The sequence below is a fragment of the Sminthopsis crassicaudata genome, chromosome 2 (genome assembly GCF_048593235.1).
Source record: "Sminthopsis crassicaudata isolate SCR6 chromosome 2, ASM4859323v1, whole genome shotgun sequence".
Taxonomy (NCBI): Eukaryota; Metazoa; Chordata; class Mammalia; order Dasyuromorphia; family Dasyuridae; genus Sminthopsis; species Sminthopsis crassicaudata.
The window spans coordinates 588,409,462-588,432,038 of record NC_133618.1 but is presented as its reverse complement, the minus strand read 5'-3'; the positions used below and the strand labels follow the sequence as shown (position 1 = coordinate 588,432,038).

The window sequence follows — 22,577 nt, the reverse complement described above, 5'->3', positions numbered from 1 at the left end:
TTCTCCTAAATCACTGCTCTTTCTTGTTTTTTAAGTTGTTATCAATGTTAAATTGGACACTTAACAAAAAGATTCTGGGCATGTTAGGTGAGGTAACAGATTTTCATTACTGATCTGACTGAAGTGATTCAGCCATAAGCTCACAAGAAAAAAACAAATTGAGTGGATAAGTGAAAGCTCACCAAGCATACTCCAGAAAAATAAGATTTCAAGAAACCATAGCCAAAGCTTATTTCTCCAGATACAAACTTGGTAACCTGAAGAGGCACACAACCCCTGTACTCTAGCCTAAGCAATTAGAATCCCCAAAAGGGAATACAGCTCATTATTATCAGGAGGCTCTTGCACCTGTGAAATAACTGAAGTTCTTGACAAGAGATTTTTCATGAAGGCATCTGTTTACCTAGACACTATTCAGGGGGGTGGGGGGTGGGGGGTGGGGGGGGTAGTAATAATATTCTCTGCTCTGTCTTGTATTCTTTGATACTTAAGACTTTGGAGTGAGAGTCCCCAAAGAAGATAAAAGGAAATTTAATGCCCCTTGGGAAGGATGGCTGGGGTGGGAGTTGGAGGGTGAGTGTAGAAGAGGGGGGTAGTTAGTGGGGAAGGTAAAAACCTGTCCTTTTAGAGGAAGAAAAAAAGGGGAAGAATCAGTAATGAAAATGGCCCCATGAATTGCAAAGGGACTTGCCTAGTCAGTTTTTTGCATATTCTGGTATAATCCCAAAGATAAAAGGAAGTACCTAGACATAGCTTGGCCCATAGGCAGCACACTCACATACATACCTGGACCTTTTTAAATATGAGTTTATCCCAGATGCTGTCTTTCCGGACAATGCCTTGCTTTACTTCACTGAATTTCGCAGAGATGGCCAGATTCAACAAAAACTTCTTGAATGGTGTCTTGGCTTCACTATGTACCTGTACAAAAACAGTTCCACTTGGCAGGAAATGTTTTAGATGCATGTCTGCTTATTCCTCCTTAAAAACCACTAAATGTGAAAAAAGAGAGGCTGACTTCCCACTCTATGAAAACAAGTGACAAACTAAACCACAGGAAGCAGTTTCAGGGCACCAAATAAGCAGAAGCCAAAAGATATCTTAATTGCATCTCCCCAAAATACTTATTAAATAATTCCTATGTCCCAGGCACTATGCAACTAAGCACCAGAAAATACCGAGAAAGGTAAAAACAGCTTTTGCCCTCAGGGAGTGTATACAGCATGTAAATAGCTAGGTATATTGAGATCTGTATTAAGTAGATGGAAGATGATGTTGAGAGCATCCAGGGTTGGGACAGGGCACTGAGTGGGGAAACAGTTCATTCCAGTCACAAGGAGCAGCCAGTGTGAGCAAAAATTGGGAGATTGGAGATGGAATGTTCTCTAGAAATAACTGCAAGTAAGCCAGAATGTAATGATGTATATTCCATCACTGGATTACACAGAAGGGAGCAAAGTGTAAAAAGACAGGAAAAGCAAAAGTATAAAAAGACAGGAAAGAGGAAGAATCTTTCTATTTGATCCCAGAGGTAATAGGGAGTCACTGGAATCTATTGAGTAGGAGCAGAGTACCATGGTTAGACTTAAGTTATAAGAAAATGACTGGCAACTAAATGAGTAGGGAAGACACTTGAAGCCAGGATAACTTCAACAACCCCTTCATTTGAATAGATAGGTCTTAAAAAGCCTATGAATCTCTCTTCAAAAATATCCGCACCCTAAGTCCAGGAATAAACTCCCTAGTAACCATAAGATTTGCAATTGGAAGGGGATCAGTTACCTAACATCCAATTAGATGTCCCAACTTCACTTAAAGAGAGGTCAGAGGTAAAGTAGTGCCTAAATTACATAGGTAAATAAATAGATAGCAGATGCAAAATTCGAACCCAGATCTTTCAATTCCATCATACTGCTCACGTTATTTAGATTTAGCTATGGACTAAGAAATATTAAGAAATTAATTTCATTGTAGTTTAAATTGATTTCCTAAATATTGTGCTTTTTTTTTGATAGCCCTTGGTAATTAAAAAGAAAAAGATCTAAAATTATGCAATAGTAGAATGTAAAAGGGAATAATAGTTGTTTAGAGATTGGTGGTATTTTAAGAGGCATAGTTGCTAGGAATAGTTCCAAAGGGCCAGACTTTTTTTTGCTCTGAAAACTTCACAGGTGCTTGAAAAAATAAGTACCTAGTCTCTTCTTTACTTAACCTCATAAAACCAACCTTATCATACAATCTGTTGAGAAGTCGAGGAACCACTGGGAATATAGTTGGCTGTAGGGTTTTCATGTCATCAGGCAAGAGCCGGACGTCTCCTTGGAAGAATCCCACTCTAGCACCCACAGTATAAACAACAGCCTATAGAGGAAGCAGCATAGAGTGGTCAGTTTTCCTAAGATCCAGACAAATTCACCAATTCATAGGCTCCCAGATTTGGACGGGACCTTTGATGTCATCAAGCCCAATCACTTCTAAGAATTCCCTCACTGCCCCATCCTTCATCCATGACTTCATTAATTGAACACTTCTGATTAAAGATTAAAGAGGGAATTCTACTTTCTCCCCCATGTCTTGAATAAACCATTCTAATTCTGGATGGGAAAATGCCTTCATATAAAGTCTAAATTTATCTTTGCCATATTTACTCATTACTCTTAGTTTGATCTTTGGAGTCAGACAAAATAGGTTTGTCCTCCAACCTCTCCTCTTTTAAGTTTTTCTTTACTGCCTGATATTCCCTTGCCCTTCTCATAGGTCTAACATCTTTTGCTTTCTTCCCTTTCTTCCTTTTCTAAACAATTAAAATCTGCCCTTAGAAAAGGAACTGGAATTCACCCATATCAAGGGGAGAATTGTGTCTAGTCCAGGACAACCAGAGCTTTGACCTAGGGTAACAGAATTCAGAGATACTGACAAGTACTATCCTGGGATATTCTGCCTCATGCTTCAAACAAGTTCTTCTATGCCTAACTCAACCCTCAACAATAGAAAAAGGGCATACATTTTTTTTTTCCGGCACCTAGTATCATTTTCCATGGTTTATGTTGTCCTTCCAACAGGCTGACAGCAAGTGAACTCGACCCCCCTGCTTGCCATAGGTGAAAAATTCTAATAAGAAATCCAATAAGTTTTAATAAATTTAAATAATCTCTTTACCCAAAAAAATGGGTGATTTTTCAGTTATCTCTTAATTGGCAGGCCAATGGGAGGCATATTTGGAGAATGGATAGCTCTGCTTACTTAAAAGCAACTTTATTTTCAATCATCAGATTATCCTCAACATAATTCTAAATAATAAAAATAAAGCTCCCTCACTTTATTCAAGGAAGTCTCTTTTGTAGTATAGTATTACTTTCAAACAACTGCAAAGATAGCCATCATTTATTATTCCAGCTGTCCTTATTGCTTCCACTAGTGAAAAGATTTTCATTTCCTGTTGAGATCAAGGTTCAGCATTTAGGGAAAATGGTATTATTTAATACCTTTATGTCAACTGTCTTGAACCCTTCTTGTTCAATTCGCTAGTGACAAAACTGAGGCTTGCTTTCCTTACTTTCCACTAAAGAATAAGCCCATCAGAAGTCTGTCAGTGTGGAATTTAAAGAATAGAAACCAATTCCAAATATTTAGGATATGATTCAAGATACTTACTTGTACAACTCTTTCAAACATATGAGCCAGAGGAAGGTATGATATTGTCACATCTTCAGATGTGGGCATAAAAGTATTCTAAAATGAAATATTAGCAGACTTAATTTAAAAAAAGAAACTCACATGATCTATGTTGAAGTTAGTTTTCTTCCATAAATTTAATTATCTTTTCAATTAGCTCTAACCACATTTAGTAGTATAATTTATGATGGTTATGCATGTCCAAAATCAGAAGAAGCACAGGACCCATAGTTAGCAGGAAATGTGCTTTTTATTCACTGTGGACCCATGATGTGTTTTATCCTTCTCCCCAGTCCAGTTTTCATTCAAGCCCCCCAAAGTCAAGAGATTCATTGTTAAGTCTCTCTTCTCCATTCTAACACTCACTAACCTCAACACATTTAAGAAAAGATGCACAGTTTGCAACGACATTCCGGTGTGTCAGCATGGCTCCTTTGGGATCACCTACAGGAAATGAAAAGTGAAGAGGGAATTTTTAAATTTATCTTTTCAAAGAGAAGATAGATACAATCTTACAGAAAGATGGATCTGTAGTCCAACAAAAAAACCCACATTTTGTCAAAAGCTACACCTTTACTGAAAGTCTTGTTTCTTCAAGATCTCGTCATAGAAAGCCTTAGTCAGTTTTTAATTCCATGCAGGTGAGACAAGAAATTTAGAGCAAATAAAAAATGTCATGGTACTAGTACATGGCTTCATTTAAGATTTAATTAATTATCCCAATTTCATAAAAAAGTATGATTAGTTTTTTTAGATTTTTTTTTAACTAAAGTAAGAATAAGAAGCATTGGCGTTTATTTATTTTTGAAACACTGACTTTTTTAAACAGTCCTATCAATGTCACCTGCAGTAATGTGTGTGGCAAGGACATCTGTTTAAGAATGTCCCCCTGTGGAAACTATATTATATTGGCTTTTTATATAAAGCCATCCTGCTCTGATCTCTCTCCTTTGCTGGATCTTCATCCAGGCCACATTGGCTAATTGGGTATCTCCTAAATAGGAGTTCTATTCTCGGGCTTCTCGTCTTCTCTACTATTTCATTTAGTGATCTCATCAGCTTTATGAATTCAACTGTAATTTTTACACAAATTATTCTAACATCTATTTATCCACACTAAACTCTCTCCTGACCTTCAGGCTCCATCTGCCTATTAGATACCTCTAACTGATTTCTTGTAGTCAGCATGTGTAAAACAGAATTTTTCCCTCTCAAAGCCTCCTCTCATTCTAACTTTTTCACTGTGGAGGGTATCTTCCAATCATTCAGGCTCTTATTCTTGGCGTCATCCTGAACTTCTCACTCTTATCTCCTAAGTCGTATCATTCTTACCTTTACATCTTTTCTATATTCATTTTCTCTTTCCTTCTCATTTCTTCAACATTGCCATCTTGGTGCAGACACTTATCACGTTACACCTAGACTAAATAAATTTCTGAGTTTCTCCCCACTCCATGCCATCCTCCACTCAGCTGCCAAATTGATCCTCTTAAAGCTCACATCTAACCACATTATCCAGTGGCTCCCTTTTGCTTCCAGAACTTTTTATTGGATTTTAAAAACACCTAAAACCTGTCCTCCTCCAGACTTTCCAACTTAATTATGTCTTACATTCCTGTTTTTTCCCTCTACCCTTCTCCTCCATCCCCCATGTATTCTTCAATCTAATGATACTGACTTCTTTTCTGTATTTCACACTCAACACTCCATTTCCAACTCCAGGAATTTTCATTAATCATCCAATGCCTAGAGTTCTCTCTCCTCCTCTCCTAGATTCCCTGTGTTTCTTCAGTCCTCTTCTAAAGTTCTGCTTTTTGCAAGAAGCCATTCTCACTCTCTCTTAATCTAAGAGATTTTCACTTCCTGTTAAAGTGTGGTCAGTATTTTGAAGTTTACTAATTTTTTTTTCACAATTCTGTGAAATATATCCCCATTTTATAGATTAATAGATTAATTTATAGATTAATAAATAAATCTCTAAGATGACTTGCATATGATCAAAAAGCTAAGCAGGTCAGTTAGGACTTGAACCAAGTCTCCCAAATCCAATGCTTTAACTATTATGATATGCTGTTTCTCTTAAACCTATTGGTAAGTGCATCATTGACTGACCTGTTGTTCCACTGGTAAAGCATACAATGCTGAGGTCTTCAGGTTTGGGAGGCTAGAAAAAGAGGGATAAATACTTTATTGTACTATATTGTACTGCAGTTCTTTATTATCCAAAAAAAAAAATGACTCAAAATATGAATATAAGAAAACATTAACTTACCACAGGTTTTTTGAAGTTCTCTTTCCCCAGAGTCTGTAGGGGAAAAAAAAGTCACCCAGAAAGGAAAATAATCAACTAAGATGGTAAACTTTTAGACAGAAAATTCATTGTTATACTCATTGAGGCTACTATCTATCCTCCTATAAGGAAGCAATGATACCCATTATACATACTAAGTCATCTAAAACATTTCTATATTGGCCATGTTACCAAAAAAAAGAAAGAAAATGAAAAAGAATATGCTTCAGTCTATACTGAGTTCATTTCATTCTCTGAATGTGAATACTATTATTTCATCTTTGAAAGTGTCTTGGATCAATGTATTGATGAGAGAGGCTATCTTTTTCACAACTGATCACTGTTATATTATTGCTATTATTGGGTACATGGTTCTGGTTCTGCTCACTTAACTTTACATCAGCTCATATAAATTTTCCCAATCACCTACATTTTCAAAGTTTACATAAAGAAATGTTAGATTTGGTCTTTGATATTCATTCCATGGACAGATAGTCCAAAGAGAATATCAAAAATTCAAAAGCTGCTTTCCTAGACTATTTTCAATTCATATTTTAAATGCTGTAATTCTGTACCACTCTGGTGTAGTTTTCTTTTCTTTTCTTTTTTTTTTTTTAAGGCAAAGGATGTTCTAAATTGCAAAAGCAAAGGTCCTTCAACCACCTCACAAAATTCCATATGGATTGTAGTCTTGCTCCTATACCATACCTCAGCATCATATAGTGATAAGATTTCAACTCCAAGCTTTTCTCCTTTTTCCTTAAGGCTGTCCTCAAAGGGGTCCATGAGGATTATCATCTTCAACCCTGAGGTGAGCCCCTTCTCAACATTCTCCAGTAGAATATTTGCCTTCTGGGGTGTGTCACAGATCACTGTTGCAATCTCCGCTACAAGGAGGAATCAGAATTAAAAAAAATAATAAAAAATCACCCTTTGTGGCTATATGCCTTTCTAGGGTGAGGGATAAGATTCAAAAACATTGAATGTGCAATCGGAGGTTAGACCTACAAGTAAAACTTATAAGCATGCTAATTGAAATCTGCCAGGAAGGGGAAAGTCTCATTTAGAGATTCAAGGATATACTCAAAGTATACAAAGGCTGGTAAGCTGCCTGTCTACGAGAGGTTTCTCATTTTCCTATGTGGCAATTTTTTTTTTTAATCAGTGAGTGTCTGTTACATCCTGACAAGCAATTGCTCTACGTGTCCTACTACATCTAATCAACTTGAACCTTTTTTCAGTTTATATCATGGTCTTCATCTTACCATCAGTTCTGCCTTTGGGCATGAATTCTCTAGCAATCCTCCTCACTAATGCATACTGCCATTGCTATCAGGGTGTACCAATCTTTTCTGCTGTAACTTCCACTCACTTTTTTTTTTTAATTTAATTTAATTTTTATTTTTACAAAAAATTTGTGCATAGGTAATTTTCCAGCATTGACAATTGCAAAACCTTTTGTTTCAACTTTTCCCTTCTTTGCCCCCATCCGTTCCCCCAGATGGCAGGTTAATCAATACATGTTAAATATGTGAAAGTATAAATTAAATACAATATATGTATACATGTCCAAACAGTTCTTTTGCTGTACAAAAAGAATCGGACTTTGAAACAGTGTACCATTAGCCTGTGAAGGAAGTAAAAAATATAGGCAGACAAAAATAGAGGGATTGGGAATTCTATGTAGTGATTCATAGTCAACTCCCCGAGTTCTTTCGCTGGGTGTAGCTGGTTCAATTCATTACTGCTCTATTGGAACTGATTTGGTTCATCTCATTGTTGAAGAGGGTCACGTCCATCAGAATTGATCATCATATAGTATTGTTGAATTATAGAGTGATCTCCTGGTTCTACTCATTTCACTCAGCATCACTTCATATAAGTCTCTCCAGGCCTTTCTGAAATCATTCTGCTGGTTATTTCTGATAGAACAATAATATTCCATAATATTCATATACCACAATTTATTCAGCCATTCTCCAATTGATGGGCATCCATTCAATTTCCAGTTTCTAGCCACCACAAAGAGAGCTGCCACAAACATTCAGGTCACTTTTCCTTCTTTAAAATCTCTTTGGGGGGCAGCTAGGTGGTGCAGTGGATAGAGCACCAGCCTTGAATTCAGGAGGGCCTGAGTTCAAATGTAGTCTCAGATACTTAACACTTCCTCGCTGTGTGACCCTGGGCAAGTCACTTAACCCTGGCCTCAAAAAAAAAAAAAAATCTCTTTGGGATATAAGCCCAGTAGTAACACTGCTGGGTCAAAGGGTATGCACAGTTTGATAACTTTTTGGGCAGAGTTCCAAATCACTCTCCAGAATGGCTGGATTCTTTCACAACTCCACCAACAATGTATCAATGTCCCAATTTTCCCACATCCCCTTCAACATTCTGCATTTCCCTGTCATTCTACCCAATCTGACAGGTGTGTAGTGGTATCTTAGAATTGTCTTAATTTGCATTTCTCTAATTAATAATGATTTGGAGCATGTTTTCATATGGCTAGAAATAGTTTCAATTTCTTCATCTGAGAATTGTCTGTTCATATCCTTTGACCATTTATCAATTGGAGAATGGCTTGATTTCTTATCAATTAGAGTCAATTCTCTATATATTTTGGAAATGAGGCTTTTATCAGAATCTTTGACTGTAAAAATGTTTTCCCAGTTTGTTGCTTCCCTTCTAATCCTATCTGCATTAGTTTTGTTTGTACAAAACCTTTTTAATTTGATATAATCAAATTTTTCTATTTTGTGAACAATAATGACCTCTAGTTCTTCTTTAGTCATGAATTCCTTCTTTTTCTACAGGTCTGAGAAGCAAACGATCCTATGCTCTTCTAATTTATTTATAATCTCATTCTTTATGCCTAGGTCATGAACCCATTTTAACCTGAGCTTGGTGTACGATATTAAGTGTGGGCCAATGCCTAGTTTCTGCCATACTAATTTCCAATTTTCCCAGCAATTTTTGTCAAACAGTGAGTTCTTATCCCAAAAGCTGGGGTCTTTGGGTTTGTCAAACAATAGATTATTGAACCTAACCTATTCCACTGATCAACTAGTCTATTTCTTAGCCAATACCAAATGGTTTTGGTAACCACTGCTTTATAACATAATTTTAGATCTGGTACAGCTAGGCCATCTTCATTTGATTTATTTTTCATTAATTCCCTTGAAATTCTTGACTTTTTGTTTTTTCCATATGAACTTTGTTGTTATTTTTTCTAGGTCATTAAAATAATTTTTTGATACAGTGCTAAATAAATAGATTAGTTTAGGTAGTATTGTCATTTGCTCGCCCAATCCAAGAGCATTTAATATTTTTCCAATTGGTTAGATCTGACTTTATTTGTGTGGAAAGTGTTTTGTAGCCACTCACTTTTTTTCCAAACTGAAATGTCCTTACTTTTCCCTGGCTATTTCTCCACGTGTATTGTCTCCCACTATAAGCATAAGTTCCTTCAGAATCTAGGCAGTCTAGTTTTGGTTTTTATATCCCTTGTACTTAGCACAGCACTGATCACCTAATAAGCATTTAAATGATTTTTCATTCATTATAGAATTAAAGTTAGAAGGAACTTTAGAGATTCCCTAAGCCAAGCCTAATCACAAAAGAACAAATTATGACTCAGAGCCATTAAATGATTTGCAAAGTGTCCTATAAATAGTAAAAAGGAAGGGCTAGAGTTTGAATAATCTAAAGGAAAGATTTACAATTACTGTTAAATAAAAAAGTGCTCTCTGAAGCCCACCAGCCAAAAGAACTTCACATAATTTTACAGGCTTATGTCTGATACATGCTATTTTGTTTTGTGAAAATACCATTATACAACTATTTCTAGGTCATGCTGGAATTTATTTTGCTAGTAGATATACTGAATTTGCATGGACACATTCAAAATCATGTACATTTGTTAAATAACTTGTCACAATTGTAAGTTTAGTCCATATCCCTGAAAATCTTCAAACTGCTGAAAAATAAACTGAAACCTTTTGACAATTTCTACAATTTAGTCAGAAATATCTGACTGTCTGATTATTTCTGTTTACATTTATCCAGTGCAATGTATTGTTCAAATACTGGAGAAAATCTTGGGTTTTGGGGTTTTTTTAAGTCCCCGTCATATAGATCATATAGGTATCATGGGCTGCTAATAAAAGTGATTAAATATATATCCAAATTTTAAAAAAAAATTTTATATATTTGGAAGGTTTGGAAGATCAGATTAAGGAAGGCTTTTTCGGAGATGGCACAATTGCTGTCTAAAGTATGATTCAACTGCCTACTGGGATCTCACTAATATAAGTACATCTTCCCAACATATCCCAAGCTAGAGAATATTGTTCTTGTTCTCCTCTAATCCTTCTCTAGTACCAAATGCAAGTTGTTGGGACATGGACTATGGACCATTGAAAAGCATCCTAGTATTCTTCCACAAAATGGTTACTCTTAAACAAACTGCTAACTGCTTTTGAGCCTTACCTGGGGCCAAAGAAGGATATTTTTGCTCTTATCCTTATCCTTTTAATACAGAGTGATACCCCTCTCTAAACCCCCCCTTTGAGCTTCTTAAAAGCAAGCGGTGATATCTCTTTCTTTGTTGTATCACTATCTATCAAAAGGGCTTGCCTAAAAGAAATTCAGAAAATGTGGTAAATGCATTTGGAGTTCTAAGCATGCTAACAAAAATGGATTAAGAGTGATATCTGAAAGCCATTCCCTTAGATCTAAGGGAGACAGACCTGCAAGAACCCCATCTTACCTTTGTTAACAATATACACTATAGCTTCAGCTCCCAGGGTGTCATAGAGAGGAACAGCCACCATTGAGTAGGTATAGCAGGCAAGTTCTGCGATGATCCACTGTACAAACAGAAAATATAAGCCTCAGGTACTGGACAATGGAGTGGGGATTGGTTATTGAAGAAAGCAAACAAACCTTATTCACAGTGTATAGGGGAAAAATGAAGAGTTGGACCAGTCTCATTTTTTTAAATTTAAGAAACAGTCACAGATCTAATAAGTATAGCTTCGTCTATTTTGAAATACAAATGATTATTAGCAATAATAGCTAATATATAGCCTGGCAAACATATTTCTATATAATATTTACAAATGCTTTTTAACTTTATAAAATGCATAATGTGTGTATACACATACATATATGTATTGCATACTTATATATGTATATTGCAATATATAACACACATAAATATTGTAAAGTTTGCAAAACAAAGTACATATATATATATTTGTGTGTGTGTGTGTGTGTGTGTGTGTGTGTGTGTGTGTGTGTATAAATCTCATTTTGCTAACTAGCAGCTAGATGGCACAGTGGATAGAAGACCTGAGTTCAAATAAACGAAACTAATTAACCCTGGGAACAGGCATTTAAGCTCAGTTTGCTTAATATGAAGAATAGGGATAATAGCCCTAGATAATAACCAAAGGTTATTGTGAAAATAACCAAACCAAAGGTTGTTGTGAAAATAAAAAGAGATAACATCAGTAAAGTACTTTGCAAGCCTTAAAATGCTATAAAAAACTATTGCTGTGGTGGTTGTTATTGAACACTCTTCCCACAGCAATTCTGAGAGATGGGTAATACAGGTATTATTATTCCTATTGTACATAGGGAAAACTGAGACAGAGACATTGAGGGGTTTGCTAGTGCCAAGTAACCCAAAGCCAATTTCAAAATTCTTTGCCTAATTAGAATAAAAGCTTTTGTGCCTTTGCTTTTGCTGTAAATTGAAAGCATGGTATAGCAGATAAATCTCTAAAGGAAGTAGGTTCAAATTCAGGCTCTGTGCCAGTATGACCTTGAGGAAGGAGATTGACTTCTAAGCTGCAATTTCCTTATCTTCCCACCTCAAAGGATTATTATAAGGCAAACAATTTTAAAATGATAAAGTGCTATATAAAAAAATTATATAGCATATATAAAAAATTTATAAAATATATAAAGAATACCCACACATACTATTTAAATGTGATTACCTCTGGTCTATTCTGAGCAAAGATGCCAACAAACTGGTCTGGTGATGGCTTGTGTCCTTTGTACAGAAGACAGGAACCCAAGTACTCTGCTCTGTCAGACACCTACATAGAAAAGGCCCAAGAAAAAGAGATAAAATTACTTTGTCAGTCCCAGAAATGGGAGGAAGGTAAAAGAAAACCTCAAAATCAGATTGCATACCTGTTTGTAAGAGAGCCATCTGTATGGTTGATTTGGTTTTCTAGATCCCAAACAGGGTCCATTATCTAGAAACAATTACCACAAAGAGAAAGGAACAAACTTTAGTTGCATTAGTTAAAAAATGATTAGCCTGAGTACAGTAATATTTATCTACTCTAGGTCTAGTCACATGCTGAGGATAGAAAGGGAAAAGGGAGGAAGGAAGGGAATATGAAGGTAGAGTGAATTGTCTTTAATGAACTCAGTTTCAGGTCAGGGAGATAAGATAGCAAACAAATACAGAGCAATATGTGTAGTTGTAAGATAGAGCAGAAAAGGAATTACAATTTAACACAAAGTGTTAGGTTGAATTGGGAGATTGAAGGGAGGGCAGAGAAACGACTAGGTGCATAATGCAATAATGAAGATAAGATATATTCCTAAAGTAAGTAAATCCCTCAGAAGGAACCACATAAAAATGTCCTGCAGAAACAGGAGTCACACAGCTAATTTTGGAGATGATTCCAGCAAACTAGAATTAAATACAATTTTAAAAAGCACCCTACTTCCAGAAACTAGCTTGAGAGGTGAGGGGAATTTAAGCCTTGCCAAGAGGAAGCATTTTGCTATGAATACTATGAATTAAAAATAAATAAATAAATAAAGATACTAAGAGTTTTGAGGCTCAAAGGATAAATGGAAAGAGAGTACACAAAGTAGTTGTAAGAAGAAATAAATTTCCTATTCATTGTACAATTCCAGGAATTAATGACTGATAAGAATCCCAGGCACTTTTTTTTTTGTAGAGATTGACATAACGTCATAATTGGAGCATATTCCATTGATAGTTATTTTCTTTGACTCTTGGTCTATTCTGCAAAACTACTTCAATTCCTCTCACCCTACAGCTGGATTAGGCTTCTTCATGTATTATCTGATCACATCATTCTTTTGCTCAAAACTCTTCATTGGCTCACTCTCATTTTGGTCTTTGGATGCAGGGAAACTATGCCTTTAACATCCTGGCATTCAAAAAAACCACCATCCTGGATATTAATTATGGTCAGACCTGTTAATAAATAATTAGCATCTATTATATCAATCACTGTGCTAAATCCTGGGAATACTTAAAAAAAGAAAGAGCTGGGTTTTGAATCAGGTTCTCCAATGAGGCACTGTTTTATAATGTACCTAACATTTTTATTATAATTCACATACATTATATACCATTAAAAGACTAAGACTATATTATTAATGCCATTTAAATTTATAAGATTACTGAATTATGTAGTCAGGAATCACAGGGTAAAGTATAATAATAATAAATTTAAAAATAATTTAAACATCTGTATGCAAGACATTGAAGATACTAGGACAAAAATGAAATGGTCTTCCTTGGAGGCAATTACATTCTATCAGTGGATCATATATAAATAAAACACCAACATAAATTGATGACAGAGAAGAATCCCAGGGAATTCCAGGCACTTTAAACATAAATTTTAAAAATGCAGTAAAATGTAGTGGATAGAAATCTAACCTTGGAGCCAGAAAGATGAATTTAGTACTGACTGCCACATACCTATGTGGTCCCAGGCAAGTCACTGAATCTCAGGAATACTGAGCATCTTTAACACTAAGCTGCCACTTGGAGTAAGTGGGTTTGGGTGTTCCCCATGATAATGAAATCACAGGTCTACCCATATCCCTCTTGGGGGACCCTGGACTATGGGAAAATAGAGCCATTGCAATTTATTGAATAAGGGAGTAATACAATCAAGCTTGTATTTTATAACACTTAGTATCTATACTTTCAGGCTGTATTTGTGAGACAGTTGGTTAAGAACAGAACCATAGTCTGTGATCAGCAGAAAGACTGTAATCAGCTATGCAAAAGGGAGAGCTACACCATCAGTGTACCTGTTAGCCCAAGACCACATAGCCATAAGCTATTAACCTAGGGACTAGGACAAGAGTTACCTGTGAGATTGTGTTCTACCATTGTCGAGCTACACAGCTAGGAATTGCATATGTTACTCACATTCTGCAATATGTCTGCTAACATCTGTTAGGGATATACTACCACATTAGAAACTAGAGAATGCATTTTTTTTAACTACAGTTAAAGATTTAATTAGTGAAATTAATTAATTTAACCAATGAAATCATCTGACTGCAGCACAATTTTTTTCAACTCTGGAAAAATAAAATGACAGTACTAATCACTATCTGTTCAGAGCCTGAAGGAGATAATGTGCTTATTTCACATTATATCTTTCCTCCCCTAAGACATTCTGAAGAGCCTTTCATTTAGGATAAGAATAAAGCTTTTGCTACCTAATTGTCCCATTCATGTGTTATGTAATTTGTTTCTCTGGTCCTAGCACATGCTTTGTCAATCTTATATAAGATTGTACATTTCAGGAATATGTATTATTCCTGTGTGATCAAGAGGGGACTTTACTGACTCATCCATCATAACTGATAACATAATTGGAATTTGAATCCAAATGTGGTTCTGCTAACTTTTAAGTCTCCTGTTCTTTCCTCTAACACCACTGAACTAACTTGGCTCTCACACAAATAGAAAGAATGAAGACTTGGGATTCCCATCCCATGCAGGGGGAGAGGGAGAGAGAGAGAAGAGCAGGTGGGCATATTTATGCATGACATCTAAAGCTTGAAGGACCACAAAAGACATCTCACTCAATCATATCATCTTACCTCTTTTGAAACAAACCTAGGACATACCCAGATAGGAAACACATAGTATTTGAACATGCATCTTCTAATGGGAGAGTAGACGTTGGTCACTGGAGATTTCTTGCCTAATACTCTGCCATTGAAGGAAGGTCACTATTTCCCACCTGGCTGACCTTCTGGATTTCATGATCTTCATAAACTCATCTTTCTATAAAATCATTTCTGAAATTCAAACAGTTTTCCCACACCAGCTTTAGGACTTTATCATGCCCCAATGCTAGTATTCAACTCCACCCTATTTTTTCATCTTTGTGTTTTATTTTCCTCTATTCTATTGCTTAAAATCAGGTACAGGTATAGTTCTCTCTTGTTCATATTTGTATCCCAAGCATTTAGCAAAGTGCTTGGCAAGACTGAAAAAATAATTTCCTTCTTTGATGTGAAGAGGTAGTGGGGTATAATACAAAGAATCTTTGCACAGGAATTTTGAAAATTAAGTTCTAGTTTCAGCTTTGCAGTGACAATGAGTATATCATGTCCCTTCCCTGGCCTCAGTTTCTCCATCTGAAAAAACTAGGAGGTTGATGTCTAAAGTCTCTTCAATTCTACCCTAGTATTCCATTTCTATTCTGCACCTCCATTTACTAAAGCCAAGAATCTTCATGCTTATCTCCATACTGAATCCCTGAAACAAATGCTTTACTCATAATGGGTATTTTGTAAATGAACATTCAAAACCACTTGTGTTTTTTTAATCTGGAAATGTGGATTTTAGACTTAGAAATAGGTTGAGGGAAGAGGCCATCAAAGAACAAAGTTTTAGTGCACTTTTTTCAATTATTTGAAGACACAAATATAGAGACTACTTATATTGATTGTAGCTTATATTTTTACTGTGCCTTACTGCCCTTTGCAATGGTCAAAAGACTAAGCCTATGATCAATCTGGGATTCCTTGGATAATAGAAACAATGTTTCTGGGGACCACTAGGAAGGGTTTAAAAATCTAAGGTTCATAGTAAAATTGCTCAAGCCTTTGAATTGTGATATGGACATACCATTTTTTAAATAAAAATTCTTTCCCATCATTATAACCTCCACTTTTCAAATGTGACTGCATATTCTTAATCCTGCCTCTACTTAAAATGTAACATAAGGTGAAAAAACAGGAACAAAAGGTAAGCCTACCAGACACACGGAGTCCTCGTTGGAAAATTTCATACACTGTTGTGGTATCAGAATAGTAATAGTTGGTGAAGTCATCATTGCGTTGCACAACACCCCGCCGGGCTCCTCCCTAAAGTACAAGTCCATAGTCAGATTCAGAAAGGATTTTTTTTTTTTTTTATTATATATATATATATATATATATTTTTTTATAATATTATCCCTTGTATTCATTTTTCCAAATTACCCCCCCTCCCTCTATTCCCTCCCCCCGACGACAGGCAATCCCATACATTTTACATGTGTTACAATATAGTCTAGGTACAATACATGTGTGCGAATATCATTTTCTTGTTGCACAATAAACATTAGAATCCGAAGGTACATGCAACCTGGGCAGACAGATATTAGTGCTAACAATTTACATTCACTTCCCAGTGTTTCTTCTCTGGGTGTAGCTACCTCTGTCCATCATTGATCAACTGGAAGTGAGTTGGATCTTCTTTATGTTGAAGATTTCCACTTCCATCAGAATACATCCTCATACAGTATTGTTGTTGAAGTGTACAGTGATCTTCTGGTTCTGCTCATTTCACTCAGCATCAGTTGATTTAAGTCTCTCCAGGCCTCTCTATATCCTCCTGCTGGTCATTTCTTACCGAGCAATAATATTCCATAACCTTCATATACCACAATTTACCCAACCATTCTCCAACTGATGGACATCCATTCATCCTCCAGTTTCTAGCTACAACAAAAAGAGCTGCCACAAACATTTTGGCACATATATGTTTCTTTCCGCTCTTTAGTATTTCTTTGGGATATAATCCCAGTAGTAGCGCTGCTGGGTCAAAGGGTATGCACAGTTTGATAACTTTTTGGGCATAATTCCAGATTGCTCTCCAGAATGGCTGGATTCTTTCGCAACTCCACCAGCAATGTATTAGTGTCCCAATTTCCCCACATCCCCTCCAACATTTGTCATTATTTGTTCCTGTCATCTTAGCCAATCTGACAGGTGTGTAGTGGTATCTCAGAGTGGTCTTAATTTGCATTTCTCTGATCAGTAGTGATTTGGAACACTCTTTCATGTGAGTGGAAATAGTTTCAATTTCTTCCTCTGAGAATTGTCTGTTCATATCCTTTGACCATTTATCAATTGGAGAATGGTTCGGTTTCTTATAAATTATGGTCAGTTCTCTATATATTTTGGAAATGAGACCTTTGTCAGAACCTTTGTTTTTAAAAATATTTTCCCAATTTGTTACTTCCCTTCTAATCTTGTTTGCATTAGTATTATTTGTACAGAAACTTTTTAGTTTGATGTAATCAAAATCTTCTATTTTGTGATCAATAATGATCTCTAGTTCTCCTCTGGTCATAAATTCCTTCCTCCTCCACAAGTCTGAGAGGTAGATTATCCTCTGTTCCTCTAATCTATTTATTATCTCCCTCTTTATGCCTAAATCATGGACCCATTTTGATCTTATCTTGGTATATGGTGTTAAGTGTGGATCCATATCTAATGAATAATGAATTTTTATCCCTAATGTTGGAATCTTTGGGTTTGTCAAAGATTAGATTGCTATAGATGTACCCTTTTTTGTCCTTTGTATCTAATCTGTTCCACTGATCTACCGGTCTATTTCTTAGCCAATACCAAATGGTTTTGGTGACTGCTGCTATATAATATAGCTTTAGATCAGGTACACTTAGACCACCTTCCTCTGAGTTTTTTTTTCATTAGTTCCCTTGCAATTCTCGACCTTTTGTTCTTCCATATGAATTTTGTGGTTATTTTTTCTAGGTCATTAAAATAGTTTCTTGGGAGTCTGATTGGTATAGCACTAAATAAATAGATTAGTTTGGGGAGTATTGTCATCTTTATTATATTCGCTCGGCCTATCCAAGAGCACTGAATGTCTTTCCAATTATTTAAATCTGACTTTATTTTTGTGGCAAGTGTTTTGTAATTTTTCTCATATAATTCCTGACTTTTCTTTGGTAGATGGATTCCCAAATATTTTATACTCTCAACATTTGTTTGGAATGGAATTTCTCTTTGTATCTCTTGCTGTTGCATTTTGTTAGTGATATATAAAAATGCCGAGGATTTATGTGGATTTATTTTGTATCCTGCCACTTTGCTGAAATTTTGAATTATTTCTAGTAGCTTTTTAGCAGAGTCTTTGGGGTTCTCTAAGTATACCATCATGTCATCTGCAAAAAGTGATAGTTTAATTTCCTCATTTCCTACTCTAATTCCTTGAATCTCTTTCTCGGCTCTTATTGCCGAGGCTAGCGTTTCTAGTACTATATTGAATAGTAATGGTGATAGTGGGCAACCTTGTTTCACTCCTGATCTTACTGGGAAAGGTTGCAGTTTATTTCTATTGCATATTATGCTTACTGATGGTCGTAAATATATGCTCCTGATTATTCTGAGGAATAGTCCATTTATTCCTATACTCTCAAGAGTTTTTAGTAGGAATGGATGTTGGATTTTGTCAAATGCTTTTTCTGCATCTATTGAGATGATCATATGGTTCTTGTTAATTTGATTATTAATATGGTCAATTATATTAATAGTTTTCCTAATATTAAACCAGCCCTGCATTCCTGGAATAAATCCTACTTGATCATAGTGTATTATCTTGGAGATAATTTTCTGAAGTCTTTTTGCTAATATCTTATTTAAGATTTTAGCATCAATATTCATTAAGGAGATTGGTCTATAATTTTCTTTCTCAGTTTTCGATCTACCAGGTTTAGGTATCAGTACCATGTCTGTGTCATAAAAGGAGTTTGGTAGGACTCCTTCATCCCCTATTTTTTCAAATAATTTATATAACATTGGGGCTAATTGTTCTTTAAATGTTTGGTAGAATTCACATGTGAATCCATCTGGCCCTGGGGATTTTTTCCTGGGGAGTTGATTAATAGCTTGTTCTATTTCTTTTTCTGAAATGGGACTATTTAAGCAATTTATCTCCTCCTCTGTTAATCTAGGGAGCCTATATTTTTGGAGGAAGTCATCCATTTCACTTAAGTTATCAAATTTATTGGCATAAAGTTGGGCAAAGTAACTCCTTATTATTTCTCTAATTTCCTCTTCATTGGTGGAAAGATCCCCCTTTTCATTTGTAAGACTATCAATTTGATTTTCCTCTTTCTTTTTTTTGATCAAATTTACCAAAGGTTTATCTATTTTATTGGCTTTTTCATAAAACCAACTCTTGGTTTTATTTATTAATTCAATAGTTTTTTACTTTCAATTTTATTGATTTCTCCTTTTAATTTTTGTATTTCAAGTTTAATTTTTGGTTGGGGGTTTATAATTTGGTCTTTTTCTAGCCAGAAAGGCTTATTTTTAACTAATTCCCCCTCCCCCAATAAAACAACTGCTAAGAATAGGTATTTTTTCTAAATATATGAAATAAATGCCCAGTTATACTGAAATATAATAATGTAAAACAATAAGTTAATAGACCGCAGTTTAAGAACTTTGTCTATGTAATTCAAGCCCTTGGTGTCACATTTCTCTGAGAAAGCTTGAGCTAGGAGTACTCAACTCAGCTGGACAGCTCTCTTTTGGTGGACTGCCGATATTATTGGATATTGGATATTATAATAATAATAATAAACAATTTATCACTTTCAGCAGCACCAAGTTATGTTCTTTCATTGTGGTTGGTCAGCTGAAGGTGGTAAACAGTGACAGGGTTACCTGAACTCCCACTGACTGCTTTTGCAAGTCCACAAGGGGCCAGACTGGCCGAGGTTTGTTAATCAGCCACAGGAAGACGGTGATTCCAACGGTAAGTAGACTAATGGCCACTGGAGTTGGAAGTGGGGAGAACAGAAAGTTCAAGATGAAAAGCATCTTTGTGGAGCAGCAACAGCAAATTTAAACCTAAGAAAAAAGAAACTAAGAGTTAGAAGTGTTCATTACCAGTTGTCTTACTTCTACAAAGAATTTGGAGGATCTGGGGGAGATGGTAAGCTAGCCTGTCACTAGCTAATTATTGCCCCTAATATTGTGAAAAGCAACCAAATCCTGCCATGGCTTACTTTGATATACTCATTGTCACTGCAAAGCTGAAATTAGAACTTAATTTTCAAAATTCCTGTGCAAAGATTCTTTGTATTATACCCCACTACCTCTTCACATCAAAGAAGGAAACCCCTTCTACATGAAGCATTTCTTGATTGTCCTTAATTCTAGTACTTTCCCTCTTTTAACTCTTTTCCAATTTATCTTGACTAAAGTTTGTACATAGTTGTTTAGATGTTACTACTGCTGTTAGACTGTGACCTTCTCAGGAGCAGGGACTATCTTTTGGATTTTTTGTTTTCCTAACACTTAGCAAAATGCCCGGCAGATAGTAGTAGCTGCTTAATAAATTCTTAAAAAATTAATAAAAGGTCCTAGGCTTGTATGCACTGATGATCAAAACTAGAACGCAGCGATAACAGCAATATTTGAAATACTTGGCTATTATGATCAAGAGTGATATACAATAGTTCCAAAGTACTCATAATGAAAATTCTGTTTGCCTCCAGAGAAAGAACTGACAAACTCAATATAGCTTGAGAAAAATTTCTTAGGTAGGTATTATTTTATGGAGTACTTATCACAAAAATATTTTATATGTATGTATGTGTATGTATATGTATATCTCTATATATGTATAATTTGCAATTTTTGACAGTGTCAATGAGGTCTGCAGGACACAGAAAGGCTCTTTTAATATCTGCTGAAATCAGAATTTTTAAATGGACCAGCTCATATAAGGAAACACTGCAGGGATATTTTATATAATTAGAATTCAGAAGAGAATATATGTTGAGGCTAACAGCAATTCTTGAAATGTGATCCAAGGACCCTTATGTTCCTGAGACCATTTCAGGAAATCCATGAAATCAAAACCATTTTCATAATACTAAAATATTTAAATTTAGAATAGGGTAGATATTGATATATAGGTAAATACACACATACATATATACATAAATGTATATATATAACTTTTTGATGGGTCCTTTTTTTAAGAGCCTAAAGAGACCAAAAAGTTTGAGAACCACTGCTTCAGAGAGATACTTCTCCTTTGTATGAAGGGGCTCTTTTAAGGCTATTTTCTTTCCTTGCCAGGTCAGATCTTTGAGGAACTTCTAGTAGATGTGAAACTTTTCCTCTGTAAATAAGATCTCCACCAAGACTTTCCTTTTCTAATTTTCCACATTTATTTGCATAAAAGTCTCTAAGAAGGTGTTGAAAACTATTCTCAACCAAGAGGAAAATTTTTATTTGTTTTCAAACTAGCCCCTGCCCCAGCTGATCTCTAGATAACTGATGAGTTTCAATAGACCATTTTCCCACTTGAATAAAGTGAGAATAAAATTTGAAATGAAGTGAGAATGAAATTTAAGATCATTCCTTCTTGGAAGCTCAAATGGCTATAATTTTTCTTTTGTTAGAAGTGATAGAGTCCAATCAAAATTAGGACTTTTTTCATGTGACTTTGCAGTTCCAAAGAGAATTCAATCTCCCTTAGGGCAGTCTAATGAGGGCTATCAAGGATGCTTTATTAGAAATTCAGTCTATATTGCTCGCTTTCTTTTGGATTGTATGTTATTACCTGATAGAGATAAAAATGCTTCCCACTTTTGTGAAGAAAACCTATGATGTATAGTTTAGATCATTATCTACTTCCCTAACTCCATTCATGTTTCTAAAATACTTGTAGACAGTGCTAGATAACATGAGAACAAGAGTAATGTTATGACAATATCGCCTACTAGAATTCTGAAAACAGTGCTATCTAGAAATCTGGCTTACCAAAGTTTTACTTACTTTACACCTTTAGCCAGCCATATTATACTTTCTGCATGGAATGGGCCCTGGATAAAGCTGAAGTAAGCAAAGTTGTACTTTGGTATTCTCTTCAGTTGTCCTCATGCTCAAGTTTTCCCTCTTCCTTATCTAGTTTTCTGGACAGAACCTCTTACAAATGATACCCTGTGACCTGAAATTCTCTCTTACCTACCCTATTTTCCCTATCCTCGGGGAAAAAAAAGATAGCTTTTTACCCAGATTTTATTCCATTCGATATTGTTTGGAAAAGTATTTTCATACAGTGAGGGAAAACTCAAGTTAAAGATACAATAGGTACAAATCTTCACTTATTCTTAATGTGTAATCTTAGATAAATTATTTAGTTTACTAAGATTTTATTTTCTTATCTGTAATTTGAAAGGGTGGCTTCTGAGGCTTTCTCTGGCTTCCAAATTTTGTCAAAATTGTATTGACTAAGAATCTTGTGCAATTTTTTCTATTCATTAATGAAAAGAAAAAAAGAAACCCAGTAAATTAAGTTATTTGCCCAAGGAAATATGATATTTCCTTTAGAAAATTACCTTCCACTAGTAAATTGGCTAGTACATTGCACATCCCAGGCTTACACATTTTAAACTTTGGAGTTCTAAAAAAATGGGAAATTATCAAACATAGATAATCATCTACCGTCTCTATTATTTCAGAGAATAACACCATCCTCCTAGTC

At 35.4% G+C, this 22,577-nt stretch overlaps 1 protein-coding gene across 7 annotated transcripts in view; it reads right to left on the bottom strand.

Moving 5' to 3' along the window:
• ACSL5 (acyl-CoA synthetase long chain family member 5) overlaps nucleotides 1-22,577 on the bottom strand; it is a 50,351-nt gene that overhangs the window by 7,578 nt on the left and 20,196 nt on the right. For all 7 annotated transcript variants that reach the window (XM_074295604.1, XM_074295603.1, XM_074295606.1 and 4 more), the window contains 12 exons: nucleotides 19,742-19,927; nucleotides 16,036-16,144; nucleotides 12,167-12,231; nucleotides 11,968-12,069; nucleotides 10,731-10,830; nucleotides 6,674-6,852; nucleotides 5,948-5,980; nucleotides 5,788-5,839; nucleotides 4,046-4,119; nucleotides 3,655-3,732; nucleotides 2,227-2,361; nucleotides 787-921 (listed from right to left, as the gene is read on the bottom strand). In XM_074295604.1, coding sequence (XP_074151705.1) covers nucleotides 787-921; nucleotides 2,227-2,361; nucleotides 3,655-3,732; nucleotides 4,046-4,119; nucleotides 5,788-5,839; nucleotides 5,948-5,980; nucleotides 6,674-6,852; nucleotides 10,731-10,830; nucleotides 11,968-12,069; nucleotides 12,167-12,231; nucleotides 16,036-16,144; nucleotides 19,742-19,897 — 1,218 coding nt within the window. In that variant the 5' untranslated portion in view covers nucleotides 19,898-19,927. The remainder of the gene's footprint in view (nucleotides 1-786; nucleotides 922-2,226; nucleotides 2,362-3,654; nucleotides 3,733-4,045; nucleotides 4,120-5,787; nucleotides 5,840-5,947; nucleotides 5,981-6,673; nucleotides 6,853-10,730; nucleotides 10,831-11,967; nucleotides 12,070-12,166; nucleotides 12,232-16,035; nucleotides 16,145-19,741; nucleotides 19,928-22,577) is intronic.